The following is a 12,529-nucleotide window of genomic DNA, read 5'->3' as shown; positions in this document are numbered from 1 at the left end:
GATCTGTCTGATTCTCCACAGCAATGCCTATTTCCTGCGAGGAAATATGTTGTATGTTGTTGCTGTAATACTTGTGGGTCTTGTCATACAGGAAATTATATTTGCGAATTAATTTTTTATCAGTTTATTTGTGTCCATTAATCATTAGGTGGATAACTACCACAAAACAAAAACTTCCTATCTCCATACAAGAAACAGCCCAATTCCTCTGGTGATAACCATTCGCTGCCGAGCAGCGCTACAAAGGATTCCGATCGTCAATGAAGTTGCACGGATGTTGATAATTCTGTTAGCATCCTGCTAAATAACACAATGGGTCCACCCTGACTATATTTGTTACATACACAAAAATAAAAGTTAATCTACATTATTATTATTATTATTATGCCCGGCTCCATGGCTAGTTAGCGTGCTGGCCCTTGGTCACAGGGGTACCGGGTTCGATTCCCAGCAGGGTCGGGAATTTTAACCATACTCCGTTAATTCCCCTGACACGGGGACTGGGTGAATGTGCCGTCTTCATCATCATTTCATCCTCATCATGATGTGTAGGTCGCCTACGGAAGTCAAATCAAAAGATCTGTATCAGGCCTCTCCGGAGGCCACACACCATTTCATTTCGTCATCATCATCATCATCATCATCCATTTATTCAAAGAAGGTAGCCCTATTTTACCTAAAAGTATGTATGTTAGGGCTACAGTTTATAACAATACAATAAACAGTTTCTGCAGCATGTCCCGGTTATTTCTGGGGTCGCTGGAGCCATCCAGGCTGGTGGTTTAAGACCAGATGCTCTTCCTAACGTAACGTGATTCTTGAGATGAAAATCTTGACCCAAGATTGACCGGGATATGAACCTCAGCCTTCCGGGTGGGAAGCCAGCAGCTAAGCCACTGACCTAATCACGCTCCCCTTTATAACAATACAATATTAAATGTTACTATAGTGGAACCTCAATATATTTAATCATCTCTGGACCCAAATTTTATTTTTATAAACTGAAATTTTGAGATATAGAGAATATTGTTTTTGAGCATGTGTAGCACATAACTGAATCATATGTATATATGGGCTTATACTGAACACAGCATTCTTGCGAGTATTTAAAAATATACAACCTCCTATTTTACGGCATCATTTTAATTATAAACTTATATTATAGTTAACTTCTTAGAAGACAGAATACAGTACATACAGTAGTGAAACAAGAAACATACTGCCGTTTCCTTTGGAAAAAAATTCTCTTAGCCTCTTCTGCTTTTTAATGGTAACCTTCTTTTCTTCCACATACTTTTCAACAATTATTGCTATGAAAACAACATTTATATTGGTATTATAAATTTACTCATTCAGGACAAATATTTCAGATTCCCTATGGGAATCAACATCTATGTCATCTGATGGCCAAGCAGGCATCAATTTTTTATAATGAGACAAAGTCTCTTAGTGCATTGGCACTGCCGGTGGCTCCAGTTAGCCTACGCAGTGGCCTCCACAGTATGCACTAGCCAGCGTATTGGTAGGTGTGCTAGGTACCAACTGATGAACCTACCCTGGCACACGAGGGCGAAACGCTGGCAACCAGGAGTGAGTTAGCTGGAAAATTTATAATGTCCAATGACGGACCATTTATATTGGTATTATAAATTTACTCATTCAGGACAAATATTTCAGATTCCCTATGGGAATCAACATCTATGTCATCTGATGGCCAAGCAGGCATCAATTTTTGATAATGAGACAAAGTCTCTTAGTGCATTGGCACTGCCGGTGGCTCCAGTTAGCCTACGCAGTGGCCTCCACAGTATGCACTAGCCAGCGTATTGGTAGGTGTGCTAGGTACCAACTGATGAGCCTACCCTGGCACACGAGGGCGAAACGCTGGCAACCAAGAGTGAGTTAGCTGGAAAATTTATAATGTCCAATGACGGACCATTTATATTGGTATTATGAAAACAATGTCATTTACATGGAACTGACTCTGTATGTAGGATCGAAGAATTGCCACTGCACTTAACACCTGGTCTGCTGACTGTACAGGAGAAGGCTGCTTCTCCTCTTGCTCGGCAGCAGCGTTGACGGTATCCATAGGAGGCTCGGTCACTCTGACGTCAGAGTCCACATTTATGTTTTTTTTTTGCTAGGAGCTTTACGTCGCACCGACACAGATAGGTCTTATGGCGACGATGGGATAGGAAAGGCCTAGGAGTTGGAAGGAAGCGGCCGTGGCCTTAATTAAGGTACAGCCCCAGCATTTGCCTGGTGTGAAAATGGGAAACCACGGAAAACCATCTTCAGGGCTGCCGATAGTGGGATTCGAACCTACTATCTCCCGGATGCAAGCTCACAGCCGCGCGCCTCTACGCGCACGGCCAACTCGCCCGGTCCACATTTATGTAAGCATCTTCACAGTTAAACTGCTGTTCAGGTAAAATCCTGCTTTGCGGAAGCAGTTTCATTGTTTCCTGCTTCTCATCGGCCCACGAATTGCTCAACAGGTCTGAGGTAGTTATCTGCGACCCATCAGTGTATATGAAGCAGTGATGTATACTGTTGTAGAGGGTTACCTGCAAGCACTCATCGTACAAGCCAGGATGGTCCCACACCAAAGTGTGACTTCTTTTCAACATCATAGTAAGGCACTTAAAGAGAACCGTTGTAACCTCTGCTTAAATTAGTAACTTCTGCCTTAAACACTGTTGTCAGATAGAGTAGTTCAATTCCAGCGATTATCAGTGCTGCGTCAGTAGAGATTGTGCGACAGACACAAATGATTCAGAGTATGAAGCCTCTCTGAATCTGGCATAGTCTCATTTGAGCCCACTATTTATAAAGGACATCTTGAAAAACTCAGATTGAATTTGTTCTTATGTATGTAATAAATATTGACCCACTAAGAACCCATTGTGTTATTTAGTTGTCACAATTAATATGGACCATATAGGACCAAAAATGGTCAAATTAGTTAATTCCACTCTGAGCTGCAAAAACTGTAGATAAATACTATTCAGTTCAATTCCATTCCATTCCATTCCATTCCATTCCATTCCGCTTGGTGGAAACAGCCCTTTACTCATTCATGCAGAGTAATAATAATTCTGTTTTTCTTTAACCAGAATGGACTGAAATTGACAATAATGTAACTGATAAAGTGCCTCTAGAAGGGACTCTACTTATTGACACCACATGTTAATATGAAAAAAAATTTGCAATTTTTAGACAAATTAAATTTAATCATTTAGAATACAGTATCAACATAAAATATTCATTATAATTAAAATAACAGTGAATTATATCATCAAAATATTAATTTAAAAAATATAATTTAATAATACAAAAAACATTTAAATACTTCAGCTGTAAGCCTTGTCTCTAACTTACATTCTGGTTGTATTACACATACAGTAGTCATATCGGTGAGTCAAACCTTTGTCTCTTTTTTATAAAAAAATATTTACTTTCATACGCTTAATATCTAATAATTATTGTTTAATATTGTACACGCAAATGTTTTATAAGCAAATTACAGAAAAATTTTAAAAAAGGCTGACTTTTTTAAAAAAAGTATACATGTAAACAAGTAAACAAAGCTACTATGTGTATAGTTATTGACAAAAATGCATTTCTTCTGCTTTTTCTTTGACCGCATAGGATCACTTTAGTCAGTCCATGGTTCAGGTCTCTTTGAAGGGATTGTTCGGGCTTTGCGGTCCTCCCAGTACTTCTTCAGACGCTTCGATCTTCATGCCCTTTCATCAGTTGAAAATATGCGTGTTGCTGGTTTGTTTCATATAAGGGTAAAGCGGAGGTTTGTATTCTTGAGATTTGTATTCAATTTTATCTTATTTGTGGTGTCTTCTGTTGTAAGGCCTATTCCCTTCAGATCCTTTCTTACTCCTCTGATCCATTTACATCCTGTTGTGGTATTTTTTGAGACAAGATTGTGTTGTACTAGCTGTTTCAGAAGTCTGGAATCCTGCAACCTCAAGATATGTCCAAAGAATCCCAGGCTCCTCTTACGCATAGTATCTGTAATGGGTTCTAGGTCTTTGTACACAACTTTGTTAGGTTATATCCACCACTGTCCATCTTTCTGGTTTTTGTTGATGCACGTTCTTTCAATCCTCCTTTCAATTTTCTGAAGTTTTTTTTTTTTTTTTTTTTTTTTTTTTTGCTAGGGGCTTTACGTCGCACCGACACAGATAGGTCTTATGGATGATAGGATGATAGGTCTTATGACGACGATGGGACGGGAGAGGGCTGGAAGTGGGAAGGAAGTGGCCGTGGCCTTAATTAAGGTACAGGTGAAAATGGAAAACCACGGAAAACCATCTTCAAGGCTGCCGACAGTGAGATTCGAATCCACTATCTCCCGAATACTGGATACTGACCGCACTTAAGCGACTGCAGCTATAGAGCTCGGTATTTTCTGAAGTCTGTCAGTCTTTGATTATTCAGGTGAAAAAGTGTTTCTGCTGCATATGTAGCTATCGGTTTTATAACTGTGTTGTAGTGTTTTATTTTTGCATTTATTGATAGATATTTCTTTTTGTAGATATCCCATGTTAATTTTTGTGCTATAGCTAATCTATTTGTTCTTATTTGGATTGAGATTTTTTTCATTTAGGTAATGTGTTATACTTCTCCAAGATATTTAAACTGAGTTACTATTTTGATTTTATTACCATTTATGGTAACATCTTTTAGTTGTGTTGGTTTTTGGGGCATAATTTCTGTTTATTTGAATGATATTTTGAGGCCAATTTTATTTGAAATGTTTTGAAGTTTTGATGTCTGGGTTTTTGCTTCTTTTATGTCCACTGCTAGTAATGCTAAATCATTGGCAAAACCCGGGCAATTTGTTTTGATTTTTCGGCCAATCTATATTTATGGGGGACATTTCATAAACCATTCCCTTATTACCACTTCTAGAGCACAATTAAATAATAGTGGTGAGAGCCCATCTCCCTGCCATAGTCCAGTTTTAATTTCAAATGTGTCTGACGTTTCACCCCTAAATTCACTTTTGATTTGGTGTTAGTGAGAGTCAATTTCATCATGTTTATTAATTTGAGGTGTAGTCCAAGGTGTCTTAAAATTTTAAACAGAGAAAATTCTCAGTATTTTGAGCAAATTTAAGGTTTTCCCCCAGTTATTTCCATAATTTTCAAATTGCTGACTTTTTCCCAGTTTTCAAGGTTTAAAACTTTTCTGGCCACCCTGAACAAAGAAGCAATTCAACTAAAGTGATATTCCTTGCATTTATTCAGTGCTTTGTAAGGCTCTCCTAATTCAGAAGAACTCGCTCAACACAAGATCAACTTAGTTTTCCTTCTTATATTCCAAAACCCATTCCCAAGAAGAATTGGGACAGTTGTTGTTTGAGTCATCAGTCCATAGACTGGTTTGATGCAGCTCTCCATGTCACCCTATCCTGTGCTAACTTTTTTTTTTTTTTTTCATTTCGACGTAACTACAGCATCCTACATCTGCTCTAATCTGCTTGTCATATTCATACCTTGGTCTACCCCTACCATTCTTACCACCTACACTTCCTTCAAAAGCCAACTGAACAAGTCCTGGGTGTCTTAAGATGTGTCCTATCATTCTATCTCTTCTCATCAAATTTAGCCAAATCGATCTCCTCTCGTCAATTCGATTCAGTATCTCTTCATTTGTGATTCGATCTATCCATCTCACCTTCAGCATTCTTCTATAACACCACATTTCAGAAGGTTCTATTCTCTTTCTTTCTGAGCTAGTTATCGTCCATGTTTCACTTCCATACAATGCCATGCTCCACACGAACGTCTTCAAAAACATCTTTCTACTTCCTATATCAATATCTGAAGTGAGCAAATTTCTTTTCTTAAGAAGGCTCTTCCTTGCTTGTACTAATCTGCATTTTATGTCCTCCTTACTTCTGCCATCGTCAGTTATTTTACTACCCAAGTAACAATATTCATCTACTTCCTTTAAGACTTCATTTCCTAATTTAATATTTCCTGCATCACCTGCCTTTGTTCGACTGCACTCCATTACTTTTGTTTTGGACTTATTTATTTTCATCTTGTACTCCTTGCCCAAGACTTCGTCCATACCATTCAGCAGCTTCTAGAGATCTTCTGCAGTCTCCGATAAAATAAAAATATCATCGGCAAATCTCAAGGTTTTGATTTCCTCTCCTTGGATTGTGATTCCCTTTCCAAACTCCTCTTTGATTTCCTTTACTGCCTGTTCTATGTAAACACTGAAAAGGAGGGGGGACAAACTGCAGCCTTGCCTCACTACTTTCTGGATTGCTGCTTCCTTTTCAAAGCCCTCTATTCTTATCACTGCTGACAGATTTTTATACAGATTGTAGATAATTTTTCGTTCTCGGTATTTGATCCCAATCACCTTCAGAATCATAAATATCTTGGTCCAATCAACATTATCGAATGCCTTTTCTAGATCTATGAATGCCATGTACGTGGACTTGTCCTTCTTGATTCGATCCTCTAAGATCAGACGTAAAGTCAGGATTGCTTCACGTGTTCTTACATTTCTTCTGAAGCATAACTGATCTTCTCCCAACTCAGCCTCAAATTGTTTTTCCATTCTTCTGTAAACAATAAGTGTTAAAACTTTGCAGGCATGAGATACTAAACTAATGGTGCGATAGTTTTCACACCTGTCAGCACCGGCTTTCTTCGAAATAGGTATAACAACATTCTACCAAAAATAGGATGGGACTTCTCCTACCTCATACATCTTACACACTAAATGGAATAACCTTGCCACGCTGGTTTCTCCTCAGGCAGTCCGTAATTCAGAGGGAATGTCATCAATTCCAGGTGGCTTGTTCCTACCTAGGTCGCTCACAGCTCTGTCAAACTCTGACCTCCAAATTGGGTCTCACATTTCATCAACATCAAGAGACTCTTCTTGCCATACCATTCAGCAGCTTCTAGAGATCTTCTGCAGTCTCTGATTCTACATCTCCACCTAGATACAACTGTTGGATATGTTCCTGCCATCTTTCTGCTTTGTCTTCTTTCCCTAGAAGTGGCTTTCCATCTGAGCTCTTAATATTCATGCACCTAGATTTCCTTTTTCCAAAGGTTTCCTTGATTTTCCTGTATGCAGCATCTACCTTTCCTAGGACAATACAACCTTTGACATCCTTGCACTTCTCCTTCAGCCAGTCTTCCTTAGCTACCCTGCACTTTCTATCCACTTCATTCTTTAATCACCTGTATTCTTTTCTGCCCTCTTCATTTCTAGCATTTTTGTATTTTTGTCATTAATTTATTATTTTATTAACAGACCTAACTTTCTCAGTTTATTTCCAAATTTTTCAACAAAATTAAATCTGAATTATTTTCTATAATCTGTTTGGGCCTGTTCAACTACACCACAAACTGCTCATTCACAAAATTCCTGGTTAGAAACCTATTTTGCATGCTTTCTTACTATATTAACATGTCTTGACTACCATTCCACATGGATACAAGTACTTTTTGTTTCAAAACATCTTATTAATTCTAGTACCATATCTAATGTCCAAATAAATTCATTTCAATACTTTACACTGATCTTATCATCCTTTCCTTGGAATATTTTCATGATTATGCCCAGATGTCAATTGGGAAGGAAATACGAACGACAGGAAGCATGACCAACAAATGGCAAATAAGTTAATATGGGAAGGACAGCTGATTCAGAAAGTGACGGAACCAACGAGAGGGAAAAATATCCAGGATGTGGTGCTGGTAAAACCAGATGAGCTCTATAGAGAAACCGAAGTAATAGATGGTATTAGTGATCATGCAGCTGCTTTTGTTGTAGTTAAAAATAAATGTGATACAAAGGAAGGTCTTAAAAGTAGGACTAATAGGCAGTACCATATGGCTGATAAAGCAGGGATGAGGCAGTTTCTAAAAAGTAACTATGATAGGTGGAAAACGGTAAATAAAAATATAAACAGACTCTGGGATGGGTTCAAAGCAATTGTTGAGGAATGTGAAAACAGGTTTGTACCTTTAAGGGTGGTAATAATTATAATAATTTCATGTGGCTATTTCTAGCCGAGTGCAGCCCTTGTAAGGCAGACCCTGCGATGAGGGTGGGCAGCATCTGCCATGTGTAGGTAACTGTGTGTTATTGTGATAGAGGATAGTGTTATGTGTGGTGTGTGAGTTGCAGGGATGTTGCGGACAGCACTAACAACCAGCCCCCGGGCCATTGGAATTAACCAATGAAGGTTAAAATCCCCGACCCGGCCGGGAATCGAACCCGGGACCCTCTGCACCGAAGGCCAGTACGCTGACCATTCAGCCAACGAGTCGGACTTTAAGGGTGGTAAGGAATGATAAAGACCCACCTTATTATAATAGAGAAGTAAAGAGACTAAGAAGGAGGTGCAGACTGGAAAGAAATAGTTAGAAATGGCTGTGGAAGTAAGGAGAAATTGAAGGAACTTACTAGAAAATTGAATCTAGCAAAGACGGCAGCTAAGGATAACATGATGGCAAGCATAATTGGCAGTCATACAAATTTTAGTGAAAAATGGAAGGGTATGTATAGGTATTTTAAGGCAGACACAGGTTCCAAGAAGGATATTCCAGGAATAATTAATGAACAAGAGGAGTGTGTATGTGAGGATCTTCAAAAGGCAGAAGTATTCAGTCAGCAGTATGTTAAGATTGTTGGTTACAAGGATAATGTCCAGATAGAGGAGGAGACTAATGCTAAAGAAGTATTAAAATGTACATATGATAACAATGACATTTACAATAAGATACAAAATTTGAAAACTAGAAAAGCAGCTGGAATTGATAAGATTTCTGGGGATATACTTAAGACAATGGGTTGGGATATAGTACCACATCTGAAGTACTTACTTGATTATTGTTTGGTCAAAGGAGCTATACCAGATGAATGGAGAGTTGCTATAGTAGCACCTGTGTATAAAGGAAAGGGTGATAGACATAAAGCTGAAAATTACAGGCCAGTAATTTTGACATGCATTGTACGTAAGCTTTGGGAAGGCATTCTTTCTGATTATATTAGACATGTTTGCAAAATTAATAACTGGTTCTATAGAAGGTGGTTCAGTTTTAGGAAAGGTTATTCCACTGAAGCTCAACTTGTAGGATTCCAGCAAGATATAGCAGATAGTTTGGATTCTGGAGATCAAATGGACTGTATCGCGATTGATCTGTCTAAAGCATTTGATAGGGTGGATCATGGGAGACTACTGGAAAAAATGAGTGCAATTGGACTAGACAAAAGAGTGACTGAATGGGTTGCTATATTTCTAGAAAATAGATCTCAGAGAATTAGAGTAGACGAAGCTTTATCTGACCCTGTAATAATTAAGAGGGGAATTCCTCGAGGCAGTATTATTGGACCTTTATGTTTTCTTATATATATGATATAAGTAAACAAGTGGAATCAGAGGTAAGACTTTTTGCAGATGATGTTATTCTGTATAGAGTAATAAATAAGTTACAAGATTGTGAGCAAGTGCAACGTGACCTCGATAATGTTGTGAGATGTATAAATTAATTATATGTGTGAATTTGTAATGGTTTGGACTTATCTGTTACAGTAAGAAGTTACTATAGTTCCATTTAAAGAAACACTGTAGGAGCAAATATCTTTGTCATTAATAATTATATGGAGAAACGTAGCACAATGTTTCAAGATTCTCTTCAAACCATTTAAGAATACAAAACATTCGTTCTTTTTATAGTTAAATTCCTAATCAGTATAAAAATCTGTTGTCCACACAGAACTAGAATGGGACTGACAGCTGTTTCAACATGTGTTCTCCAGCTGTGATGGGAATGGAGTTGGAAGAAACCATTAGCAGGTAGTTTTCGCAGCCCTGAATTTGACCAATCACATGCGACTAACCACAAAAGAGTACGGGCTAGCAAAGAGAAGGGAGGGAAAGCATATAAGAAGGTTGTCATTGTCGTAACACATGTAGTGAGAGAGAGCTTTCCCCAGCAGTGTTCACTGTGCTATCAGTTTCTCAACAGTGAGGGTTACTTTGTGTTTGTATTTGTGTGTCCGCATTTATAATTGTACTGTTATTCAACAGCATCTCTAAAGATGTGTGCGTGTCTGTATAATAATAGTGTAGTCATACTGTAGTTGTGCAATTAATTTTTTTAATATTGCTTGTGTATATTATATGCCTAGATTGCTGTAATTTTAATCCAATGGCGGGAAGTGAAGAGAGGAAACGTTTCAGAAAAGGCAACCCTATAAACGTGCAAACTCAGGACATTATTTGTTATGTATGAGAGTACTCTGGATGGGTGAAAGGTAATAATGGTCCTCTAATTTCTGTAAATAAGATGTTATATAGAACTCCAGCTGCAGCTAGAGTAAGCAAAAAACTGTAGTTAGAATAGGATGACACATGTGATTATTGTAAACGGCCAATTGTCATACAGGAATTATATTTATTGACATTCATAAATATTTGCTCTTGCCGCAAATAATTATTTTAGTTATGCATTACATACGTTTATTTTTAAATTTTACATTGAATATCTGCTTGAATTCTTTAAAATACATTTTTAATGTACGGTACTGACTTTGCCGCTAAGAGGCCTTCGGTGAGTAACACAACATGACAACACCAAGCATTTTGCTCGCTTAAAATTCAATCCTATTCTAATTCCATGCGAACAATAATGAAAATGGCCCATTCCTCCTAGTCTGTATTTTGATGCCGAACTTCTGTTTGTTTTCCATTTTATTTCTGTAAGTACTGGATGGGAAGAGAAAGCACAAACAAATTGCTAAATGGAGCACAATATGTGTCAAAACTGTTTAAGATGTGGAGAAACATTTAGAACAAACAACGTAAACAACTCAGTGTATATTATACGCTTACGTTTAGCAAACAATATGTTTGTTCCCACTTAAATATCCATGTTCAATGAAAACTGTACCAGTTTCAGATTCCTTCTGTAACAGTAAAACTTACCTTTGGTGTAAATGTTGGGAGGTGATTTGGTGGTGCAAAAGGGGTAGAACCCCCAAGACTAGGATGAAGCAGACCAGGCGAGAAGCCAGGGTAACTTGTGAGACCCAGATTCTGGCGGTAGAAAGGAGAGTCCACACCACCCAACTTTGGAATATCCTTAAACTGAAATACAGTATTCTTTCTTGAAATGACATACATCAAAGAACTGTACCATTAAATATGAGAATTAAATTATAAATGTAATGTGCATGAAGAGAAAAATACAACTCAAACACAGTAATTCAAATTGTTGTTCAGAGTCTAGTTTACTTGCCATAAAATTCATCTGATCACAAGGATAAGCCTTTCCTACATTGTAATTTGATAAATTTTAAGGAAATTAAAATATTAAGGACTTCATAATACAACTTTATTATAATCAGTATCATTATTAATGATGCAAGGTATAGCTGATACATAACTTGGGTAATTCTTCACAGAACATGAAAATATGTATTAAAAAATGTATCAAAAGCTATAAAAATGTAATGTGGAATGAAACCTTTCCTCTATCAGAGATTTTTCACAGAACTATAAAGATGTTCAGAAAACACAAGCACTATTCCACATTAGTATCGTGCATTACCCCTTCCAATTCAGATGGCAGTGTGCATTCTGTACAAACTTTCAATTTACCATCCAATAATATCCTCATGAAAGTCTTCCTATTCCTCCAAAATACCTGTTTGGAATTCTATGCTTTGTGAGCGACACTGTGTAGCTCTTGGATTTGTTCCAAGCATACCCTAGATCAGGGGTGCAGAAATCCTGGGTGCCAGGTTGCCATGGCGACTGTGTTTTTAATACTGGTGCCTAAGTTTCAACTCACAAAATAATTCTGTTTTCCATTTTTTCATACTTTCTGTTCTCTTACCCATCAATCTGCAACAAAAGGCTCGCCCTAAACATATGACGAGATGTCACTGAACAAGCTTAAAACCATACTACGATCTTCTCAAAAATAAATCTTCTCAAAAATAAATAACTGAGATGAAAGAGAATATATATTTGTCTGCACAGGAGCATGGATGTATATCGATGAACGAGAGTCTTCGCACCAATGCTAGTGGATAGTCAATGTGCATAATGCAGCTGGCCCTCATCCGTGACAAGTAGAGCCATTGGTGGAAGAAATGAGAACTAATAACTTCACAGTCACGTGTAGTCAAAACACCGCCATCCGAGATGGCTGTAATTCAAAAGTACAATGAATCTGTGGTGGTGCAAGTTCAAAGTTTTTGGAAGAGAAAAACAACTGTTCAAACTGTTGGAATTGGCAAACAGTGACAGATTTTCTATTCTGCGACAGCTACAATCTATTGTGTGTGTTCTTCCAGTCTCTACAGCACCATGTGAGCGATATGGAAAAATTGCTGAATGGTATGGACACAGTCTTTGAGGAGTAGTATAAGAAGAAAATAAATCCAAAACAAAACTAACTGAGTGCAGTCGAACAAAGTCAGGTGATGCTGGAAACATTAGATTAGGATATGAAGT

The 12,529-nt window shown here is 37.7% G+C and overlaps 1 protein-coding gene across 3 annotated transcripts in view; it reads right to left on the bottom strand.

Moving 5' to 3' along the window:
• tay (tay bridge) overlaps positions 1 to 12,529 on the bottom strand; it is a 942,824-nt gene that overhangs the window by 72,783 nt on the left and 857,512 nt on the right. For all 3 annotated transcript variants that reach the window (XM_067141886.2, XM_067141887.2, XM_067141888.2), the window contains exon 13: positions 10,994 to 11,155. In XM_067141886.2, coding sequence (XP_066997987.2) covers positions 10,994 to 11,155 — 162 coding nt within the window. The remainder of the gene's footprint in view (positions 1 to 10,993; positions 11,156 to 12,529) is intronic.

The sequence above is a fragment of the Anabrus simplex genome, chromosome 2 (genome assembly GCF_040414725.1).
Source record: "Anabrus simplex isolate iqAnaSimp1 chromosome 2, ASM4041472v1, whole genome shotgun sequence".
Lineage (NCBI taxonomy): Eukaryota > Metazoa > Arthropoda > Insecta > Orthoptera > Tettigoniidae > Anabrus > Anabrus simplex.
Note: the sequence above shows the minus strand (reverse complement) of the source record. Positions and strands in the feature narration are given on the sequence as shown.